Consider the following 25,295-nt stretch of genomic DNA (forward strand, 5'->3'; position numbering starts at 1 on the left):
TCTGAAATGTTGTTGCTATTTTGTTATCCATTTGGCTGCATTACTTGAATTCACCACCATTCTATTTTTTTGTGAGCAAGGAGTACATTCTTTCTCTCCACATTGCCTAAATCTTCCAGTTCTACATAAGAAAACTTGGGTGCCCTCTCTTGCTCGCATTCTGTTATCTCTTCCAACAAGCAGCAAACTTCCAGAAAGAGGTCCATCGTCTGCTCCTGCTGCAATACATATTCCCTTCAAGAGTTGCAGGATAATCAATGCTTGAACTGTTTACTTATGGAGTCGGCCTCTTACCCACAGTTAATGCCAGTGGAAGATGAGATCATGTAACTGAGTTGACACCACAAATGCTACGAATGTCTGAATCTGGTCCAATGAGTGTGAAATAATCAAGTGTACATTTTGAAACTCTAATAAATTTTACTCCCATAATCTCCTAAGAGATTTAGTGTTAATAACTGGTGGATCTAAGGTGCAAAGTTGGCAGGCACCCTCTGCCTCATGAAATAAAGCTAGTATTCAAAATAACATGTGGCCAAATGGGTCACTGTGCTCTTAAGTAACCTTTAGTTGAGACTTATTTTCTGCAAAAAGCAGAGAAACATAAGGAACACCAATGAAGGCCCACTTCTCACTGGGCCAGAACTTGATGACTGGGCCCTGTTCAGGGATTTCTGAGACAGCATCGAAGTAGGCAAAGCAAACACAGCCCAGATAAGCAGCCAGACAGATCAAGATATGCCTAGAACAAAGAGGGAAATAAAGTAAGAATACATACAAGGATTTTTAAAAATGATATTCTTACAACTTCAGGACAATAAATTTGTTTGGTCAGTTAATATATTATCCATTCAATAGTCATTATCCATTCCTTATTGATTTCTGCTTTTCCACACATGGCTTCCAATTTTAATGCTGATTTAACAAAGTATTAACTGTACAATATTAATTAACTCAAGAGGTGTTTTGAAAAGTAAATTCTTTTTTCTTCCCTGCTGTTCCTTTCACTTACATTTAAAAATACTAACTTTTTCTCATCAATGAGATCTGGACATTTTGTAAAGCAATAAAATAATTCAACTTAGATAAAAAACTGATAACACACTTGAGATTCTTTCTGCTGTTACTGTCATAGCATCAATTCAGTCTTGAAATGAGTCACAAATGCCTGGGATGCCTCTAGCTGTACACAACAAATGGGGACTTACGTTTGTACTTTTACTTACAGGTATAAAATGTCAATATTTTTAATTGCTGAAGTGTGGCTAATAAAACTGAACAGCTAATTTCCTGCCATTAATTACTTCAGAATCAGAATCTGGTTTATTAGCACTGAGAAATGTGTTATTCTGTGGCAGCGATATCAGGCAATACATAAAGATTACATACATTATGGTAAGAATGTATAATAGACAGATAGATCAATAGTGCAAAACGAGAACAAAATAGTGAAGTAGCCTTCATGGGATTGTGGACTGTTCAGATCTGATGGCAGAAGGGAAGAATTTATTTGAACATTGATAGTTCTGAATTACTTCAGTGATTGCTATTGATTTAGAATACTTGTTATACAGATATGTTCGCATAGTTTCATTCCGAAAGTTTTCATGGATCAATCAGTTTTAAAATTTTCAGTTGACCAGAATCATCATCCTTATGGAGAAGTGAATTGCAGACTTCCAACACCCTTTGTGTGCCAAAATATGATTTTGACTCTCACTTTTTCCTTTGTAATACCAATGACGCTCACTCTTGCTCCCTGACACTCGCTGACCTTTGGCACACTGCTCACGTCTTCTACAGTGAAGACTGGTGCAAAGTACTTATTAAGAGTAAACAGTCGACGTTTTGGGCCTAGACCCTTCATCAGGACAAGTGTAAAAAAAAATGAGAAGTCAAGAGTAAGAAGGTGTGGGGGAGGGGAGGAAGTAGTACAAGATGGTAGCTGATAGGTGAAACTGAGATTGGGGAAGGGGTGAAGTAAAGAGCTGGGGAGTTGATTTGTGAAAGAGATACATGGATAGAGAAGTGGGTATCTGATAAGAGAGGACAGAAGGCCATGGACGAAAGGGAAGGAGGAGGAGTACCAGAGAGAGGTGATGGGCAAGTAAAGAAATAAAGTGAGAGAGGGAAACAGGAATGAGGAATGGTGAAGTGGCATGCAGTTACTGGAAGTTCAAGAAATCGATGTTCATGCCATCGGGTAGAGGATACCCAGGCGGCACAAACACGAGAAAATCTGCAGATGCTGGAAATCCAAAGCAACACACCTCTCCCAGTTTCACCAATCATCTACCACCTTATTCTTCTTCCTCCCTTCCCCCCACCTTCTTACTCTGACTCCTCATCTTTTTTTTCCAATCCTGATGAAGGGTCTCGGCCTGAAACATTGATTGTTTACTCTTTTCCATAGATGCTGCCTGGCCTCCTGCATTTTGTGTGTTATTTTGAATAATGCTGACATGAAATATCTGTGCAAGTAATGATTGATTAATTTGTTAGATGACATTTTTCCATTCATTATAAAGAAAGATAACTCTTTCTCTTTCCACTGATTTTGCCTTATCTACTGAGCATTATCTGTTTTCATTTCTAATTTCCATAACTTGCACGTGTTTGATTTTTATTACTTTAATATGGTGCACTGTGCTTTTATACAATGGGTCCAAATGAATGGAATGAATCAATCCTTTTGTGCTCAGGTGAGTTCGGGTAAAGGAGCAAAAGGGTTTACCATCTGTCTAGTCAAAACAGAATCAAGTAGATGTGGCCTGTGTTTTACCCAAATACATGCAGTAGACTAAACAGCAAAGAGGTACATCATGAATAAAGTGGAAATGATTGAATAATAAATACAATTATGAAATGGTTGGTATCATCCTGTTTCTGAAAAAATTGTAGTGAAAATTCTGCTTTTAATTTATACAGCAAAACTTCAAGCAGCAAATTCATCTGAATCATAAGGTATGTCCCCTTAATTCCCCATTGTACCAGGCTAGTCCTTGAACCATCTGTCAATTGGAAGTTGATGCTGAGGCCAATGAATGTCCCAATCTCCAAGACCAAAGTTTCTATTCAGACAGGATGACCAATCAAAAATCACACCAATAAGTGATGCAGGGAAGCTCATGTGAATCATGAAGAGGAACTCTCATGCTGTGATACAGTTGGCCCTTTAACCATGATCACATATTATTATCTTAATTAAGTCCGAGACATTCTTATTCCCACTAAGGTGAAGGTCAGACAAGGACCACAATGCTGTCTGGTAAGAAAGGTCAACTAAAGCCCCTCCTAAGAAAATGGAACTTGGTTACATATCAGGAAACTGATAAAAGTGTTTTTTTCCTTTTGGAGAGGAACAATATGATGCTACTATATTTTATGGGATGAACAGTCTCTATATATTTGCAGTACTTAACTTTTGAAATAAATCCTGATGACAGATTTATTTCAACATAGAATGAGGTATGATATGAATGAGGCAAAATTACTAAATTACTAGCATGCATCTCACCAGACACAATGTAGATACGGAAAGTTGAATGCAGACCAGAGCTCACAGAAAAGGTTATCACTGATCCAGCAGAGCAGGGCTAGTGCCCACCAAAACCCTGCTAAGAGACCCAACTTGTACACACGAATATTTTCACACCTGCAAGAGCAGAAGACACAAATTAGCTAGCAAAAGAACTAAAAGCAGGACACGTACAGCATAATCACAATTTGTTCTAAAATAAATTAAAAATCCATTACTCAAAGAAAGAATATAGTGATGTTTGTACTTTGACAATGAGAAGTAGCAGTTGCTCAGCTGAAATTCTATCAGCTTTACATTTCTTCTAACCAGCTTCCCTCTCCTTTCTGATAGCCTCTTCTATATCAACCATTTGCCCAGGTACACAGAGTTTTCTGCCAGAGCAGATTCTAAACAAACCCCTAAATGAAATCCCAAAAAATTAACCAATTTTCACTCAAGATTAATTCTAATTATCCTTCTGGGAAGGTCAGCTGAGATCAAGAGCTCATTAGTTGTGAATGGTACTCCCATTGGCTTCGAATGAACTTTTAAAAGGTAAAAAGATATGCAATCACATTTCTTATTCCTGGCTGGTTTCATCTTGCACTGGACAGGATGCACAGGACTACAAGAAGCTGCAGAGAGTTGTAGTCACAGCTCATTTCATCACAGGCACAGCATAGCCCATCACTGATAGCATCCACTGGCGGAGCTACCTCAAAAAGGCAGTCTATATCTTTAAGGATCCCCACCATCCACATCATGCCTTCTTCATGCAGCTGTCAGGCAGCAAGTACAGAAGTCCGAAGTCCCATACTGTTACATTCGTGGTACTGGGAAACCGGGTGGCCACGAATAACACACACGAGAGATGAAGAGTTGAGGAACAAACGTGCTGCTGTTCAGTTTTCTTGTAAGTCATCACCCAGAATGCCCTCTTACATTGCACTCATCACACTGACAGAAACCCAAAAGCGTCAAAGTATACATGAACCAATAACATTTCCCTCCCCCGTTATTTTAAAGGTTTCTCCCCCCTCCCATGCACAGACCAGCGGCTGAACTATTAGCATTCTATTGAGTAATCATCAAATTCAACCAACAACAAAAAACATATTTTTTCTAAACTAGGGAAAGGGAGTAGAGGTCCTCTATTCCCAGACATAACCCTGGGGATTATTCTGCCCCGTGTGCTCAGGGTCAGTCACTAAAGATCCAATCTGTCTGGGGGTCACCTGTTCCTGTGAAGGTACCAAAGACTTGGGGATGATGCCAAAGTCACTTTATTTCTTGGTGTATGTATAGATCTTGGCTTGGGTATGCCTTGTCAGTAAGAGGCACCTCAGAAAGCTCGGGTGATGGGTGAGGAAAGGACTAGCGTGTGATGATTCTGAATGCCAAGCAGATCAGCTGGAGTATCTGGGGATGGAGACCACATTACAGGGAGTGGGAGAAATTCAGAGGGTTTTGATTGCAAACGTGAGCTTCCACTTGCCTTCGCACTGTTAACTAGCTTATTGAAAGCAGTCACACTTCATGTCTTTTTTTTGCATTTGTTTTGGACCAGATGATGCAGTTAGAGTCTGTTCCAGTTGTTCCACTGTGAATGAGGTGGCAAGCTTGCTCTCCGATTCCATTATGGGGCCTTTCAGTTCTGTTTCCACCCCTTCTACAGACAAAACTACTCCAGTCTGTGAACTCTCCTTTAGCTTCAACTTGTTGGCAGTAAGACTGGACAGCAGTCATTTCACATCCACATTTGCTTTTCAACAGGAATTCTGCAGATGCTGGAAATTCAAGCAACACACATCAAAGTTTGATGTGTGTTGCTCACATTTGCTTTTCACAGTATTTCTAAAACATCAACCTTTTTTTATTAATCTCATTATCTTCTTTGATGGAATGGGAACAAAGTTGTTTCCAAGCTGTGAAACTTGAGATGGGATCCTCTGCTCCCAGCCAGCAAGTCGCTCAAGGTCTTCATGTGGGATAGAACACAGGCTACTGGAGTGACTACCCGGTTTACTTAAAGTTACTTGAACCCCATTGATCGAACCGACTGGATGAAACTGATTCTTCACCTAGCACCTCTTCAATCATCGATGCTAGTCCAGGTACACTTTTCTCCATGTTGAAGACTCATTGACGTCAAAGTCGCCCAGTGAGGTTTCAGGCAGGACTGCTTCCTGTGCCAACCTCTTGGTCAGTTTCTGATGCAGAAACAGTGGGTATCTTTGCTTGAGCAGCACTATTGCCTTGAGCACCTTCATTAAGGGTTTCTGATCATTTCCTCCACCTATTTGTCCACCTTGAATCCTCTAATAGCACTTTATCATCAAAGCTTGTCAGCTCTACTGTTTCAGATTGACTGGTGGGGCCAGCAGAAAACCATTCAGATTCCTCTTCAGTAGAGGAATCACATAGCCGGCACTCACCAAAAATGTGTTTGCCATCACCAAATCCTCTTCTAAAGCACTCTTCCCTGTATTTGCTCCTTTCCTTCTCTAGCATCTCTGACACACAAGTCTTTGTCTCTGATATCCTGAACAGCAACACAAGGACGTGTGCCACTTTTCAGGGTCCCAGATGTCTTCATATTTTTCCAAAAGACATGCTGGTCTCTGCTTTGCATATGGGTACTCTGACTTCTAGCAGCTTTTCCTTGGAATATCTACAGTATATGGTTTCTTCATGCCACACATTTTTATTTTATTATTAAATTGACCTTTTTCTTTAATCCATTCATTTTTATCCATGCTGCCACTGTGGCTCAGCAGCTACTTTCAGCGCTCCGCTAAGAACCCAGGCTTACAGCAATTCCTTTCATACTGCCCAGCTCTCTGTTGAATACTTCTGCATGTTTCTTCAATACTTCTTGTAGACCAGTGCTCCCACCAATCATGTGCACTTCACGCCAGTTGAGTTTGAACTGTTCCAGAAGAGCTGGGTAACTACCTTTAACAATGTACAGTGGAAATTTCCTTCTCTGATCGTTAATCTCTACTGCAACACGTATTAGTCCCCTCAATGGAACAGCTTCACTAGTGTAAGCCTTCAAAGTCAACCTTGCCCCTTCTGGGGTGAGATGCTGCAATTTCTCCTCGTAAGCTCTCTGACACCAATGATACTGCAGCCCTTGTGTCCACCTGCATCATCACTATGACTCTATCCAACTGTGGCGTCACCCAATACCCATCTTTGTGTCCAAACCAGATAAAACTTCTTCAACCACAGAGTGAGAGTCACTCAGTCTGCCCTCAGTATGCTCCATCTTGTGCACATGTCTCTTTTTGTTTTACTAAAAGTCATTTTTCTTTATTACAATGTTTTTGGTTGACAGTGTCTTTTTACTTCTACAGTCGCATTCAATATGTCCCTTCTTGCTCCAGCTTTTGTAATCTAAATCCTTACACCAGCATTCTTTTGCTGAGTGCCCAGTTTTGCCACAACGGTAACACTGATTGCCAATAGGTGTCTTATTCTTAAAGTCAGTAGAAACTTTATGAATGGGAAGATGCACTTAGTAGCTGTGCTTCTTTAGCTGCCATCTTCATAGATGGACTAATCTCACTTGCCTTCTGCAATGTTAGTCTGTCTCCTAGAAGCAAATGTTTCTGAATGACCTCACTGTACAGACCACATCTGAGTCTATCACATAACGTGTCATTCAGCGACTGCCCAAAACCACTGTGTTCAGACAATTGCTTCAGCAGCACTACAGACTGGTAGACTCGCCTTCCTCTTGATTCCTTTTATGAAAATTTTATGAAAACCTCTCAGTGATTACCAAATGTTTAAGTGAACAGTGGTCATTGAAGACTTTAAATATGTCCTTGTAAGATGTATCGCCAGGCTTAGCAAGTTGCACTAGACTGCATAACAAATTAAACATTTTTGCACCCATCACAGTCAGAAAGTTGGAACACGAATATCATCTGAAATTTGATTTGCTAGTTGAAAATATTCAAGTCTTTCTGTATATGAACTCCATTGCTCTGTCATTTCGTCATATGGCCCCATACTTCCAAACACTGTCACCATTTTCAAACTCAATCACATTCCAGGAAAGTTAACGAGTCTTATCCATCTGTCTCTCTCCCTCTCTTACTTGTTTTATTTAACTATCCTGTTCTCATTCTCTCCCGCGGATTCTACATTCACCGCTCTTCCTGCGGCCGTTTTCTTGCCTTCTTTTCACTCACCCACATTACACCACCAGCATTGCATACTTGCAGAAGGGAAAAGAACAATAAATACCACGCGAGGACTTGTCACCTCGTCACCAGCTGTTATGTTTGTGATACTGGGAAACCGGGTGGCTGTGGATAACACACACGAGAGATGGAGAGCTGAGGGACAAGCGTGCAGCTGTTTATTTTTCTCATAAGTCATCTTACCCAGAACACCCTCTCACAATACACACAGAGAAGCTCAACAGCAACCCGTAAGGGCCAAAACATACATGAACACATAACATACACCACCAGGTTCAGGAACAGCTACTTTCCTACAACCATCAAGTTTTTGAACTGACCTATACAACTACCTCAGCAGTAGAACACTATGCACCACCCTTATCCTACCCCTGGACTTCCCTTTGATCATGTCTTTGTTCTTTGCACTAAGGACTTGTCTTTGCACAGTCTTTTTCTCTCTCTCTCTCTCTTCACTGTCTTGCATAATTTATAAGACACGGGGTGTCACAGTAGCATGGTAGTTAGCACAATGCTTTACAGTACCAGCGACCCAGGTTCAGTTCCCACCGCTGCCTGTAAGGAGTGTGTATGTTCTCCTCGTGACCACATGGGTTCCTCTGGGTGCTCCAGTTTCTTCCCACAGTCAAAAGATGTACCAATCGGTAGGTTAATTGGTCAGTTGAAATTGTCCTGAGATAGGCTACGATTAAATTGGGCCATTGCAGGGTGGCGTAGCTCAAAGGGTCAGAAAGGCTTATTTTGTACTGAATCTCAGTAAAATAACAAAAATAAATAAATAATTGATACTCTGTGTGTTACCTGTACCTACGTACACATGGTGCTGCTGCAAGCAAGTTTTTTTTTATTGCATCTGCACTTGTGCACATGACAATAAACCTGACGACTATTATTTAGGAGCAATGTTTGATTTTATAAAATGTACAATGAAAGACAAAATAATGGAGAAATTATGATAATTGGCAGCCAGCTGGCAGTTCCATGGAGAAATGGTCAACTCTCAGTTGTCCAAGTCTGTTCGGTTTGGACCTCTGTGTAGGCTCAGCCAAACATGGAAGAGTGGTGTAACCTAGAAGTTATCTGTTGAAAGCTATCTAAAAAATCAATTATAGACTTTTGGAATGCTTCTAAATGCAAGAACTAGAATAGATTTGAAACACTCTCTGTAAATACCCTTTGATTCTGCCAATTATCAATTTTACAAAAAGTGGGGAAATGAAGTTAGGTCACAAATTAACCATGGTTTGTTGAATAGAAAATCAGGCTCAGGAAACTAAATGATTAACTTCTGTTCCTATGTCCCAATGAATGTCATCCCACATTTCAGGAAGTTTTATTCTCCACTCACTAGTTGCTCAGAGTGGCATTTTTACCCTTCAGAATCAAAAACAGGAATCCAATGAGCAGTTTAAAGCACTGTGTCTAATTGAGACACAACATACTTGTGTAGACACAACCAATTGAATGGACTAGCTCAACTTTTAAGGGCATGGAGAGAAGTGAATTTCCAAGCAACCAGATACACCTCTCCATTTTTATTTCATTTTTATCTATTTAAAACTGACACTATTTTCTGCAGAATGTGTATAAATATCACAGATTTCTGTTCTACTTCCAAAAAACTAATTAACCACACAACGCATTTTTTTATGGAACAGAGGGCTGGTTTGCTGAATGAACAGATTAAAGGAAGGCTGACCTATTCAAGCTTCTTTAACCATTCAGACATAATGGTTTGCTTCTTGTCTTTCTATTTACTTTGGCTGATTAATATTAATATGCTGAAATAGTAACTGCTTTAAAAAAGGTTCCAAAATGGAACAAAAACACATTTCACAAGATGTAAATAATTCTTGCATATATCTAGTGAATTTCCATCTTTATACTTAAGCTGTTCTGCATTGACTAAGTGCTGCTTTAATTGTGGAGCCCTGTCACCTGTTGGTACACACCACGAGTTGAATAGCCTTAAGAATGTCTGAAAAAATATTGCAAGCTAATGCTTCCATTCTTTCCTTTTCTTCTACTAATCATACCTCAGATCACAATCATGCAGTTATTTTTATTATCAAATACCAGCTGCAGCAGTTTCACTCCTATAATCATAGTCTTATCCTTTGTCCTTTATACTGTACATGGAAGATTAATTTCCATGTCTAACATCCGATAACGCACTAAGCTGATTTTGTGCAGGACATCCTGAGACTTATTATTGTGCCTGAGGGAAGTGACCTTTCCATTCTTGCAGCTTCCTCTAGAAGAGGTCATTCAAAGCCAGTGAAACCACCTACAAATCTTTACATTACAAAACAAAACGAAGTTCAAATTTAATAAATTTGATTCTGTTTGACTCTCACCAAAACTGAGTAATATTTCTACGAAGACAGCTGTCATGTTTGGAAGAGGTATAGGCGATTAGAGATATTAAAAGAGATTATACAACTGCTTCTTGCTCTGACAGAAGCTATTTCACTTAAAGAGCGTGTTAACTAAGCATAATGAAGTGGATGTGTACATGCCAAAGCAAATTACAAAGCTTTTGTACAGCTGCTCGCACACAAAAGATTCCCACTCCTTTAACCCTGGAGTTCTAACGTCAGTGGTTAAAACAATTTGTGAAAGCTAAACCTGTTACCGGGAACTATATTAGACTATATCAGGCTTCAAATTACGATTGAATTCATAGAGTAGTTTAATTTTAAGTAGCAACTTTCAATTATTTGATCTCCTGAATACTGGAAAACACCACACTTCACTACACCACACCTTACTAAAAGCCTTCCACTATGATACACCACAAACTGCTGGAAGATGGATTCAAAAATATCTTGATATTCAGTTATCACAAACTGCACAGTTTGTTGTCTTTTGCACACTGGTTGCCTGCCCTGTTGGTGTGGACTTTCATTGATTCTATTATGGCTATTGAATTTATTGAGTATGCCCCCAAGAAAATGAATCTTAGGATTGTCTTTTGTGATATATATGTACTTTGAACTTTGGTTTCCTTCTCCATCCACTTCAGTTGGTATTAAATACTGATGTTTCTGTATTCCTAGTGCCCCATGGTACAATTTTCCACATATATTGAGTGGGCCAAATCACCTATCAAAAAAGCAATGGATCTGCCTTAATGGAGAAGTGGTACTTGTCATTTTAGACCATAAGACTATAAGATATAGGAGCAGAAGTAGGCCATTTGGCCCATTGAGTCTGCTCTGCCATTCAATCATGGGGTGATCCAATCCTTCCACTCATCCCCATTCCCCTGCCTTCTCCCCATACCCTTTGATGCCCTGGCTAATCAAGAACCTGTCAATCTCTGCCTTAAATGCACCCAATGACTTGGCCTCCACAGCTGCTCATGGTAACAAATTCCACAGATTTACCACCCTCTGACTAAAGTAATTTATCCGCATCTCTGTTCTAAATGGACGTCCTTCAATCCTGAAGTCATGCCCTCTTGTCCTAGACTCCCCTACCATGGGAAATAACTTTGCCATATCTAATCTGTTCAGACCTTTTAACATTTGTAATGTTTCTATGATATCCTGAACTCCAGGGAATACAGCCAAGAGCTGCCAGACATTCCTCATATGGTAACCCTTTCATACACGAGTGAGATATAGCCCCTAGCTGAGTGGTGTCACAGCAACCACCTTGCACTTAACATCAAAGAAGTGATTGGGGACTTCAGAAAGGGTAAGATGAGGGAACACACACCAGTCCTCATCAAGGGATCAGAAGAGGAAAGAGTGAGCAATTTCAAGTTCCTGTGTGTCAACATCTCTGAGGATCTATTCTGGGCCCTACATAGTGATGCAGCTAGAAAGAAGGCACGACAGTGGCTATATTTCATTAGGGATTTGAGGAGATTTGGTATGTCGCCAAAGACATTTGCAAATTTCTACAGATGTACCATGGACAGCATTCTAACTGACTGCATCACCATCTGGTTTGTCGGGGGGGGGCACTGCACAGAAATCAAAATAAACTGCAGCAAGTTGTAAACTCAATCAGCTCCATCATGGGCACTAGCCTCCTCAGCATCCAGGACATCTTCAAGGAGAAATGCCTCAAATGAAATGTCTCCATTATTAAGGACCCCCATCACCCAGGACATGCCCTCTTCTCAGTGCTACCGTCAGGTAGGAGGTACAGAAGCCTGAAGGAACACATTCAGCGATTCTGGAACAGCTTCTTCCCCTCTGCCATCAGGTATCAGATTTCTGAATAGACAATGAACCTATGAACACTCATTATCTTTTTCTCTTTTTGCACTAATTATTAATTACACACACACACACTTCTCACTGTAATTTACAGTTATTATTATGTACTGTTGCTGCATAACAACAAATTTCGTGACATATGCCAGTGATATTAAACCTGATTCTGATTCTGATTCTGACTTGGCACTTGCTGTGTTCAAGGGAAGTAAATATATTTAGCAGTTCAGAGATTTAGGCCATGAAACTGCACTCCGATTTTCTGGTGGTTAGGTGCCAAATTGATTCAAATTTGATTGCATGCTTTCTGCTCTGCTTATGCCATCCACCAATCCAGTAAGTGTAGCATTTATATCGCTTCTACATGCAGAGTTGACAGATTGTGACACTAAATCCTTGTGTGATGCTGACTTGACATGAGCATTTCAACAAACACCATGGTTAATAGCACATACAGAATGCTGTATTTGTCAGCTGCAAGAATACATCCACCTGTTCTATTTAAAGGGCTCCTTAATTACTTTTGAGTTTGCCCGTGACTGATTTAAAGGACCTGGGGTTTTGGAAAGACTTTTTGTTCCCTTGTTATCTCTTATTTCACACATATTGAATTCAGTTCCTGGTGTCTGGAGCAAGATTATTACTCAGTTTTGTCCTTCATTCATTCTTCACCATTCGATCTACCCCCACCCACGCCACTTTTCCACTTTGTCCATACTTTTGAAATGTCAAGTATCCGAGAATATCAGGGACAGATTTTTCAGTATGTACTCTCTACACCTAGTTCACTTTTGAGTTCCCCTAGCGATTTAAAACTGCAATAATGAGTCATACTTGCAGCAAGAAAACCTTGTTTTTTTTGTCTCGCTCTTTCTCCCTTCCCTGAAACGACTGATTGGATAACATGCTCTGGAGATGCAGTGTGTAATTGACCCAACAGAGGACACACTGAAAGCTTGTTAACAAGATTCAGAATCAGATCCATCTATTGTGGCATTTCCACCGGGGTGTAATGATGTACCTTGCGCCTGTATTACATTCACAACGTATGTAGTTATAGTAATACAACATTAAATAGAGTGACCAGCACAAAACAACAGAATGGTGCCAAGATTGTAGTGAATTCTGAATGCAAAAAGAAATACTTAAATTGATCCTGAAGGAATTAATAATGGGGGCCACTTTACCTGTCACAAAGTAACTCCTCCCCAAGGCCATGTCTCCATAATCTGTTGCTGGAACACTGAGATGCCCTGAATAAACCGTTAAACCACATCATGCGAAGCTATGACAACTAAGAGTTTGCGCTTGGTTGGCAGATGCCTGATGTACCGTTCCACCATTTTGGTGGCTTTTGTTTACAATGCTTCGGAAACTGAAATATCGTCTATCAGTTCCTGTGCAATGATTGGGCCTAAAGGAATTGCTCATCAGTGCCATGCTGGCTGCAGACTAGGTTCCAGTGCCAGACTGCAGCTGAACTCTTCCAGGCTTTCAGACAGACTGACTATGAGCCAAGCATTTAGATTGTCCTTGCCCTTCAGCTTTCCTCTGTAAACAAAATGTAGGTGAAGGAAATGTGAAGTAAAAAGAGAAAATGCAGGAATTCCTCAGCAGGTCAAGCAGCAGCTACAGAGTGAGAAATGAAGTTAACCATTCAAATCGATTATCAGACCTCATAATGCTTGACGTGTTGAGTTTTTCCTGCACTTCTGATTTTAATTTGGCCTTAATCTACACGCTGCTCCCACCAAAGTTCTCATTGGAGTCCTCTGGAACAAAATTTGTGTTCTCACAAACTGGCACCTGAGCCATCCTTTTTCCCTGTCCCATCTGCAGGCTATTCAGGTCCTGCTACTTTCCATTGAACGGAAATAAAACTGGTGAGACACCAGAGCTATATGAAAGAGGAAAGGCACAAGAGTAAGGTTAGGATTCCAATCCCCTTCTTTTCAAAGCATATATAGAATGCATTAAACTCACTAGAAGAGTTGCACAGAAAGGTGCTGGAAAAGGATTAGTAATATCATAAAGGATCCCACCCATTCTGCTCATGGACTGTTTGTCCCAATCCCATCAGAGAGGAGGCTACTTAGCATCCGTGCCAGGGCTACCAGACTCAAAAACAGTTACTTTCTCCAATCAGTAAGGTTGATAAACACCTCCATCCACCACTACTTTATCATTTCCTGTCAGCCACCTTACATAGACATTCCTGTGCCTAGCATCACTTTAAGGACATACAATCAATCTATGTATATAAGATACCTTACATATTTATATTATGTTTTTTATTACTGTGTTCTTTGTCTTATTGTGTTTTTTGCACTGCATCAGATCAGGAGTAAAAATTATTTTGTTCTCTTTACATTTGTGTACAGGAAATAACATTAAAACATCTTGAACCTTGACCAATGAATTTTGTCAGCAATACTAGCTAAATTTGTGAATAAACTATTACAACAGGTAAGCCTTGCCACAACTTGAAGCTTGATTTTGGACTGCTATTGTCTCTGGTATTCCTGATAGTTTTACAGAGGTTGTATCTCAATTTCTTGTAAAGTCAGCATCATCTGAGTTTAACACTGCAATCCTAGACTTCAGTAGGAAGTGGGTTTCCCAACTGGGAAAAGCAGGATTGTCCATTTTGGTGATAGTCCTTAACATATTTGCTGATAAAATCTCTGGTGGTCATGACATGCTCATCTAGACTGGCTGCTGAGTCTTTGTACATGCATAGAGTAGTCCACGGTCTCAAAGTAGTCACGTACTGTAGAAGCTCATCATTCCCTCAGACTAGCACTGTCTGACTTTCTGTACTAGATCCTAATGTTTCAGCTTCTGTTTATGTGCAGGGAGAAGAAGCACAGCTTGATGGTCTCATTTACCAATGTGTGGTCAGTGGAGTGGCTCCTTGGTGTCTTTAATGTATATAAGCAAAGGTCAAAGGTGTTGGGATAGGAGACATATTGGTAGATAATACATTCTTGAACTTGGACTGGTTGAAATCACCAGCATGATGAAGAGGAGCTCTGGTTACCTCCCTGTGGAAGACACTGGCAGTGTACCAGAAGTTTGAGAGTGTTAGTGGGCAGAAACCTGTAAAGTTGCCATTACTAGGGTGAAGGTACTTGTGAAACTGAATGGTCAGACATCCCACCCTGCAAAAACTCTTTTCAGGGAGGTAGCACCACCATTTCAGGGAGGTAGAACTCCCGACCCCCGGAACCCCATATCACCGCCCCCCCCCCACCCATCGACCTCCAAGGGTGTATGTAATACTTTGTTTAATGATTTTGTCTAATCTGTAAACCAAGTTGGGTATATGCAGCAAATGTGACATTAAAATATGTACTTATATTATATTATAATGTTGACTCTATCACAACTTTAAGCAAGTCTACAGGGAGATTGGCCTCATCACGTAGGACATCAATAGCGTAGCTCCTTGGCAGCTAGCCAGCTAGTTTAAACCTTTTTTGCACCACGGACCATGTAGTGATAAGTCAATTATAACAGTGGTCTCAAACCTCCAGGCTGCAAAAAATGCAGTGGCACAGCGGTAGCCAGAACGCAATCGGCAATCACCTCTGATCTGGGCCGACATTCACATGCCGGGCGGCACCTAATTAATTAGCTTGTTTATTTCGGCTTTTTTCTTAAAGATGTGCTGGGTGCGTTTCGGCCACCGCTGGCCCGGAGGTTGGGGACCACTGAATTATAAGTCACTTATCAGTCAATAGCATCATAACATTTTAAGTAAGGTTTGGATATTAAACGCACAGCGCATATTTTCCTCGTATGAACATATTAAATCATTGCAACACACCAATATCGCTGAATCAGTGGGAGCCCTGGGCTTGTTTCCCTGCAACAAGACGGTGCCATCGCGGGGTGATGGGAGACAGCGATACGCGAAGGGGGGTCCTTACGTCCGGTCTATTCCGCAATTTAGTTTTCATTGCATTCATAGCAGAAAACTCCGCTTCGCAGAAATATGTTGGAAATGGAAGCAACATTTTCAGTGCTTTCGTAGCTATCTCAGGATATTCAGCTTTGACTTTGATCCAGAATGCTGGCAGAGATGTTATGTCAAACATACTTTTCAGCCCACCGTCATCTGCCAGCTCGAGGAGTTGATCTTTTTCCCGCGCTGACATGGATGATTCACCAGGGACATTCACAAATGGGTCACGGACCCATTCCTTTGCACATCTTGGGTCACTGATGACCTCGCGTGCATTAAAATTCAACAGTGCGTGACAGGGAATGAGGAAAGGTGCAGCTGACTCATATCATTTCATATCGCCAAATCATATCGTTTCCTCGCGGCCCGGTGTTTGGGGACCACTCTTAGCACGAAGAGAGACCAATCAGGATGCTCGCTCTCCCTCTCCCTCTCAAAAAAAATCTATTTCCGGGATATTGTATATAATTTCTGGGCATCAGGGAGCCACTATCAGGGAGACTCCTGGAACTTCTGGGAGAGGTGGGATGTCTGAATGGTCTGAAAGTAGATAAGTCACCTGGACCAGATAGTATATACCCCAGGGTTCTGAAAGAGGTGGCTGAAGAGATTGTGGAGGCATCAGTAATGATCTTTCAAGAATCACTAGATTCTGGAATGGTTCCACAGGAATGGAAAATTGCAAATGTCACTCCACCCTTCAAGAAGGGAGAGAGGTAGAAGAAAGGAAATTATAGGCCAGTTAGTCTGACCTCAGTAGTTGGGAAGATGTTGGAGTCAACCATTCAGGATGTGGCTTCAGGTACTTGAAGGCTCATGGTAAAATAGGCCGAATTCAGCACGATATCCTTTAAGGAAAATCTTGCCTGACAAATCTGTTCGAATTCTCTGAAGAAATAACAAGTAGGATAGAAAAAGGAGAATTGTGGATGTTGTGTATTTGGGTTTTCAAAAGGCCTTTGTCAAGGTACCTCACGTGAGACTGCTTAACAAGTTAAGAGTCCATGGTATTATAGGAAAGATACCAGCATTGATAGAGCCTTGGCTGAATGACAGAAGGCAAGGAGTGGGAATAAAGGGAGCCTTTTCTGGTTGGCTGCCGGTGATTTAGCAGTGTTCCAAGGGGTCTGTGTTGGGCCCACTTCTTTTTACGTTGCATGTCAATAACATCGGTGATTAAAATTGACAGCTTTGTGGCAAAGTTTGCAGATGATATGAAGAGAGTGGAGGAGCAGGTAGTTTTGAGGAATTAGAGGGGCTACTAAAGGACTTAGACAGATTAGGAAAATGGACAAAGAAGTGGCAGATGGAATACATTGTGTTGGGAAGTGCATGGTCATGCACTTTGGTAGAAGAAATAAAAGGGTAGATTTTCTAAATGGAGAGAAAATACAAAAATCTAAGGTACAAAGACTTGCAGTCTTTGTTCAAAGGTTTAAAAGGTTAATTTGCAGTTTGAGTCAGTGGTGAGGAAGACAAATGTGATGTTAGCATTCATTTCAAGAGGATTGGAATAAAAAAGCAAGGATGTAATGCTGAGACTTTATAAAGCACTGATGAGGCCTCACTTGGAGTACTGTGAGCAGTTTTGGGCCGCTTATCTTAGAAAGGTTGTGTTGACATTGAACGGGGTTCAACGGAGGTTCACAAAGAAGATTCCAGAATTGAAAGGCTTGTCATATGAAGAGTGTTAGATGACTCTGGGCCTATACTCACTGGAATTCAGAAGAATGAAGGGTGACCTCATTGAAACCTATCAAATGGCGAAAGGGCTTGATAGACAGTATGTGGAAAGGATGTTTCCTATGGTTGGAGAGTCTGAGACCAGAGGACACTGCCTCAGAAAAGAGGGGTGTCCTTTCAGGATACAGATGAGGAGGAATTTCTTTAGCCAGAGAGTGGTGAACCTGTGGAATTCATTGCCACCAGTGGCTATGGAGGCAAAGTCATTGGGTATATTTAAGGCCCAGGTTGATAGATTCTTGATTTGTCAGGGATGAAGGAATATGGGGAGAAGGCAGGAGATTGAGGCTGAGAGGAAAATGGATCAGCCATGATGAAATGGCGCAGCAGACTCAGTGGGCCCAATGGCCTCACTCTACTCCTAGATCTTATGGTCTGATAGCTATCCCATTTCAAGGCTGTTGATGATGGAGCATTGTTCACTGAGTGCAGGTTTCCCATCCACATGAGGTAGGATGCAGACTACCTTCAGGATAGCTGGTAAACTCCCATACCAGGTAGTGTAGGCAACATTTTACCACTGGATATTCCAAGCTAGGCGAGCAAGAGCTCACCAGAACCATCACATCCAGACATCATGAGATATTGAGTAAGAAGCAGATCATTCCGCCTCTAACTTTGCCTGAGGACATTGTACTCGGGTTCTGTGGCACAGTCAGGTGCAGCAGGCCTAAGCCACATTTGGTGAATCGTAGCACACAGCAGTCATTCAGTTCTCGTTGGTAGGTCAGTCTTGCTCTTAGTTCATCAACCTTGTTCTCAGTTGCCTGGACATTGGCCAGATATATGCTGGACAGGGGAGACTTGAACCCATGCTGTTTCAGCCTCACCTACAGCCCAGCCCCCTTACCAGACATCCGAGGTAATGGCTGCATCTGGCTGTCCTAGAATGGAGCCAGAGCCATCTGGACTGGAAAGTAAATGACTTCTCAAGGACAGACCAGGAAGACCACGAGTCATTGCATCTGGACTAGAAGGTCAGTGGTTTTGGTGAAGCAACAGCAAGATTATGCTAAAGGAATTCTAATGCAACAAGGAAATGCACTCTCAGTTAAGTGGGGTTAAATTTCCTTTATTTGATAAGGCCACATACAAATTATTGATTAGCTCCCTTTATGTGTCTGCTGAGTGTTGTGCTCAGGGCTAATTCACTCTTTCGTTGTTCCCATGAAGAGCATCAATACATGACAGGACCTATCAGGCAAATGTGCAAGAGCCATATGTGTGCTTAATGGACCATTTTATTCAAAGGACAATGGGCAGAGAATTAGTATTAATGGCTTTCAACTGTTATTTGTTCAACTTTGGAATAACTAAGTGAATCTTCAAGTTACGGGGGCATCCCAGTGTAAGACTCTTGGCACAGGTAACAGAAACAATAAGCTTTCGGCTTGAATGTTCCGTGCCTGTTGTGCTCCCCTTGGGTCTCCCTTCATCTCACTGCAGTCTCTCAGTGGAATGCTATTCCCTTCACCCACCCCTTAAATGCATGAATATGACCCACTTCAATCACCCCCTGTGAGAGCCACTTCCACACCCTCACTGCTCTTTGGGTAAAGAAGCTCCTTCAAATGTCCTGTTGGATTTCTTGGCACTGTTTTATATTGTGAGCTTTCAATCACACTCTTCTCCGCAAGTGGAAGCATCCTCTCTGTATCCCCTAACTTATAAGTAAGACAATACAAAATAAAAGCTAGAGTAGGTCATACAGCTCCTTGAATTTGATCTACCAGTAGTAAGAGCAAGACCAATCATTTACCTCAGTCTTATTTCCAGTAGTTTCTTGTACTTACAATGCAAAGATCTATCAATCTCCATCTTGAATACATTCAACAACTGAGGCTCTACAGCCTTCTTGGACAGAGAACTACAAACATACAGTAAACTAAGAGAAAAAATTATTTTCCGTATTTTGAGACTGTAACTCCCTGATTCTACATGACCCAGCTTGGGGAAACAATACCTGCATCTACTCAGACAAGGCACGTGAGAATTTGATAAGATCCCCTCTCATTTCTGTAAATTCAAGAGAATGCAGAACCAGGCTCTTGTACCTCTCCTTGTAGGACAAACCACCCCTCCCAACCAACTGAACCTTCACGACACCCCCTTTATCAAGAATAAGTCCTTTCATAAATAGGGAAAGCAGACCCATGTGGGTGTGGTTTCAACGTGGTTATGATTGCAGTAAGACGTCTTACTCTTTCACTTAGATTGGCACAATATAGTGTGGGCCAAAGGGCCTGCAATAAAGGCTAACATACTGCTTGCCTTCCTAATTACTTGCTGTACTTGCAAGTTAACTTCCTAATGATTTGTGTACAAGGACAAACAAGCCCTTCTGAACAACAGCACTTATCAATCTCTCACTGATTAATAAACACTCTGCTTTTCCATTTTTTCCACCAAAATATCTGACTTCATGTTTTTCCCACATTATATTCCATTTCCCAAGTCCTTGCATGTCCGCTCAACCTGTCTACTTCTCCTTGAAGCCTCTCTGTATCTTCCTCACAATTCACTTTGCCAGCTAGCTTTGTGTCATCACCTGAATCCCTCAACCAAATCATTCATGTACACTGTCAACAGCTGCAGCCCCAGAACTGATCACCACAACATGGCACTACTTACAGGCAATGAAAACATTTCATGTTTGTAAAGACCACTGAGTCACTCTCAGCTTCTTCCCAAAAGAAAAGAGACCCTGAATGTTTGTCCATTCTTGATCTGCTTTGTGCCTTCCCCACTGTCCCATATTCTTTTCACATTTTACTATGTAGTATAATCCAGGTTCAGATTAGGTTTGGAATATGTGTTCCACATTTCAATGCTATCTCTCTAGAAATAAACAGTGGTATTGACCAGCATCAACCCACCCCCAACTCCCTACCTGATCCTACAACTGTCTATTAGATGCAAATCTTGAAATTGTGTTTTTGATTTCAGAATCTAAATCTTCAATGTAAACTTTAGACGAAAGTGACACACTACTACCCACCTTATTCTACTGTGAGAGGACACATTATATTCACGCTCTATGTTTTCTCCTGAAGCCAACCGGCAGCCCATTTTGCCACTTATCCCAATTTATGCCAGAGACCATTCTTTAATACTGAATCACCTTTTCTCCCTCCATTAGTATGGCCTGACCTATGTAAATATTCCCTAAAGCTCCATATTTTGCAGCCTTCATATTGTTTTCTCTCAAACTGCTCTCATTGCTAGGATTTTAAGCTCCTTTATTCATGTTATTTCTCTCTCCCTCTCCAGTTGCTCTCATAAATAATCCACCAAACTGGTTACTCACCAATATCTTATTTCCACGGCAATTCAACCTCACACTATCAGAGAGATTCCCCGTGCCTCATCCAACCCTCAGCCACCTTCTTAAAACATTCTCTCTTTCTCAACTCTGACAAAGGCCTCCACCTCCATCTGATCTGCTAACTCTGTTTACTTTTCCACACATCCTCTCTGAGCGGATGAGACTTTCAGGCATTTTCCGTTTTTAAATCTGAGATGCACATATGAGTCCACATTACCTACCGACATCACAGAGGAATTTCACATTTCAACAGTCAGCAAACATCCCGCTTGGACATTCCTGTGCAGCCAAGTGGGAGATCATTGGGATCAGCCCAACAGCATAATGGAAGGGTCTTGGGAAAAATGATATTGAACATATTGGCAACAGGATTTGGTAGGCTCCCAAGCCTAGCAGAAACCAGATCACTCTGGGGGAATTTGCGGTTAAGACCATAAGAGCATAATCAGGCCATTCTGCCCATCTTGGCTGCTCCACCATTCCATCATGGCTGATTTATTATCCCTCTCAACCCCATTCTCCTGTCTTCTCCCCATAACCTTTGATATCCTTACTAATCAAGAACCTATCAACCTCCACTTTAAATATACCAGTGACTTGGCCTCCACAGCCATCCGTGGCAAAGAATTGTACAGATTCACTACCCCCCCCCCCCGGCTTAAGAAATTCCACTTTATCTCTGTTCCAAAGAGGGTTGCACAGTAGCAGAGCAGCCATCGCGACACTCCACAGGCCAGTGACCTAGGCTGAACTCTGCCACTGTCTACAAGCCTTCGCGCTCTCCCTGTGACCACCTGTGTCCCCCTCTGGGTGCTCCAGTTTCCTCAGTACGTTAATTGGTCACGTGTGTGTAATTGGGTGATGTGGGCTCGTTGGGCCAGAAGGCCTTGTGGAAGCATTTCACCAAATGAACTAAGCCTTTGTTAGCAGACCTTCTCAAAATACAAAAACTGTTCTATATTCAATTGAAAATCACCTCCTTGTCATCTGGGGATAATGTTTATCATTGTGATGATGACTGGATTTTCCCTAAAGATACAGGGAACCAATTACCTACATGTAGCCAAAATCAATTCCAATAACTGGAACAACAGATGTCAGAGTCACCTCTTTCTTGTTAGAGCAATTTTTGGGGTTAGCACATGTAGCAGATAACTTTAACTGACTTCAGCCACTAGCCTTCAGATTTGAATATGACTTGTGGATTAAGTCTAAAATGCAGCTCTGAACAATGGATTCCTAAGAACCACTAATCAAGTCAATTAGAAGAACAGAAGATGCTGATTTAAATTCATTACTTATGTGTATTTCGGTGTCTGTAATATGGGTGCGAACAGGGAGGTGTGATGGCGGAAAGATCCGGGCATGTAGTTCAAAGGAAGCATTGTAAATATGGAATTGTCTTTTGAATTTCTTTCTTTCTTTTCTCTCTCTCTCTCTGTCTCTGTCTCCCTCCCCCCCCCCACCACTCATGACTCCAAAGGCTGTCTGCTTATTAGTGATATTCTGTTGAATAAAGAGGCTGCTGCGTATCTACCAGTACTTCCCTCTGATTTCATTCACGCAACAACACTTCTGATAATTTCTTCTCATCCTACCTCAACCCAATTGCTCCTCTTAGCATTAACATATTTCCCAGAAACACTCCATGTTTATTTACAGGAGCAGTGTATTCTAATATAATCATGTACCACGTCCATATACTCTCAATATGTGAAGCAGATAAACAGGCCCTGAGAAAAGAGGTAAGGGTCCTGACGAAGGGTCTCGGCCTGAAATGTCGACTGCATCTGTTCCTAGAGATGCTGCCTGGCCTGCTGCGTTCACCAGCAACTTTTATGCGTGTTGCTTGAATTTCCAGCAACTGCAGATTTCCTGTTGTAAGGGTTGCTAATTCAAGCTTTTCCTCCAACTCTAATTGTTTTATGCACAGTGTGCCAAGAAAAATAAAGTGAAATGATTGAGATAACTCTAGTTTGAAGGACTGCATAACACAACAATGCATTGAATCACCAAGTCTGAAATTATGTCTCAAAGATTCTAGCAAAGGATTCATTTTGCAGTACCAATGTTAAATTACTACCAATTTCTGCCTTCTAAACAGAATTTCATTGACGACACAATGCAAACAATTGTGGGATTAAAAAGTTGTTTTTTCATCCAGATTGCTAGGTTTGGAATTTCTATATAATTTCACAGCATGAATTTTCCATGCTGTGTAAATGATCAACAGGGTTCTCTAAGCTTAATTTCACATTAGAAAAACAGCCATTTGCCTTAAAACAATGTCATAATGTGTAATAACAGCTTTTTTTTATTGAAAACAAGTTCACTTTGAAGAATTTTCTTATAACACTGACTGCAGTTTCCTGTAAACTATCAAGAACAGCAATAACATTGTTTAGTACAAAATAAAAATCATTCAAATAACTGAAAACTAAAACAATAGCCAAAGTAGCTCTAAATAAATAGTAGGTCAGGCAACATTCAAGTGAAAGAGGAATTGTTTGGCCCCTGGAAAGGGCCAGAGCTGTTCAACTAATGGAAAACAGCCAACACAGGGAGCACTGTGAAGGTCTGTTTCTTCGCAAGTGGTCCACAGCATCCCAGAGTCATGCTTGTGGACTCAAACAGTGGAAACAGAGTTTGGGGTCTGCATATCTCAGGCACACTGCGGGCCTAGAAGAAAATAAAACTGAACACTTTTTGGAACTTGCGGTAACTTCTTTGCTTTGGAATTGTATTGTACAGTGTGCAAAACTGTTTCATAATTTCTAGGCCTCAGAATTACATTTCTCAGTTTTTATGGAAACAGAGCACAACAAATAGGAGTGGGCCATCAATCCCTTCAAGCTTGCTCCAAGAGTCAGTACAATCATAGCTATCTGTTACCTCTACACCATTTCTGCTCTCCATAATCATCTTAATGCCCTTTCTGAAAAGAAATCTGTCTGATCTCTTCCTAAGTACATTTAGTAACCTGGTCTCCTCAGTCCTTCATAACAGAGAATTCTTAGTCTCATCAGTTTCTCAGTCCTAATCATCTTACTCTACCCTGAGACTGTGACCCCTTATTTTAGAGCACTCAATCAGCGGGAGCATCCTCCCTACAACCAAACTGTTTAAATTTGTAGTGGCTTTGTAAATTTCAGTGAGATCCCTTTTCATTCATCTGACCTCGAGATGTGACAAGTTTTAAAGAATTGCAAAGGCAAAGGTTAGAAGATGGGACAGATTCGATCTCAAGACACTAAGTAGCAATGACATAGTTGAGATAACGAGCACTGTCATTATCTACAAGCACTCTGAGATAATGAAGGTGGTGGTTCTAATTCACTGTTAAATTTGGAAGACTGTAACATGGTTAACAGAAATGTGAGATACCTTCTTATTTCCAAACTTTACCTGTCCCCAAAGCCCCCATCTACATTTTTGTTACCGCCACATTTGATTAATCCAAACTATTCCTTCATTCTATCTACGGTACTTCCTCAGTGCCCATGACAAACCAGCACCATCCAATTGTTATTTGGAGCTCCCTTTGCTCCTTTACTTCACCCTTTGCCATTCCTTTCACCCATTGCAATTACTGAATCATGCTGTCTCCTGTTAAGTAACACAACAACACAACAATTTTAAAATATTTCCTTCTGTTTTTCATGCATAACATGGCCTTGTCCTTTGACGCTGTCCAATTTAAGTGTCTGCACTCCCCTAGTCTGGTCTTTTGCTCATTGCTGAAGGTAGAATCTCCCCCACTAGCAGAAGCTGCCCCAGATTGAAACTTATTAACACTCACAGCCTCTCTACCTCTTTTCTTCCTTTACGATATTCCTTTAAATCTATTTTGCCTATCAAGCTTTTGGCCGTCAGCATGCACTTCTCTCTATGAGCCTCAAGGTCAAAATTTGTTTGATTAAGCTCTTGTGTGACACGTTGGGACATTTTGCTGCATTAAAAGCACTGTATAAATACAAGTTGTTATTGTTGTTCCTCATTCCTGGGTTGAGCAGGAATCCAGAGACAGAAAGGTCAAGTGGAGGTGCACTGTGAATTAAGATGCCTGGAAATCTCCTGAACTAGGATGGTGGATCGTAATGACCACCTAGTTGGTCTTATCAAACATATATTTTCATCTCCAGCAACAAAAATGATATTATATTGGATTCATTATAAAATCTGTCACCTGCAAATATGCATTAGATGCAAGGATAAGAATTTATAGACATATGAAAATAGTGCAACCAAAGAAATAGATTTAAATTAGCATAAAAGTGTGCTAGCTAATGTGTAGTGG

The 25,295-nt window shown here is 41.1% G+C and overlaps 1 protein-coding gene across 2 annotated transcripts in view; it reads right to left on the minus strand.

Moving 5' to 3' along the window:
- Positions 1–542: 542 nt before the first annotated feature.
- Positions 543–25,295, minus strand: part of acer2 (alkaline ceramidase 2) — a 54,879-nt gene continuing 30,126 nt past the window's right edge. For both annotated transcript variants that reach the window (XM_063069022.1, XM_063069021.1), the window contains 2 exons: positions 3,518–3,655; positions 543–742 (listed from right to left, as the gene is read on the minus strand). In XM_063069022.1, the coding sequence (XP_062925092.1) occupies positions 556–742; positions 3,518–3,655 (325 nt within the window). In that variant the 3' untranslated portion in view covers positions 543–555. The remainder of the gene's footprint in view (positions 743–3,517; positions 3,656–25,295) is intronic.

Source organism: Mobula hypostoma, chromosome 16 (genome assembly GCF_963921235.1).
Source record: "Mobula hypostoma chromosome 16, sMobHyp1.1, whole genome shotgun sequence".
Classification (NCBI taxonomy): Eukaryota; Metazoa; Chordata; class Chondrichthyes; order Myliobatiformes; family Myliobatidae; genus Mobula; species Mobula hypostoma.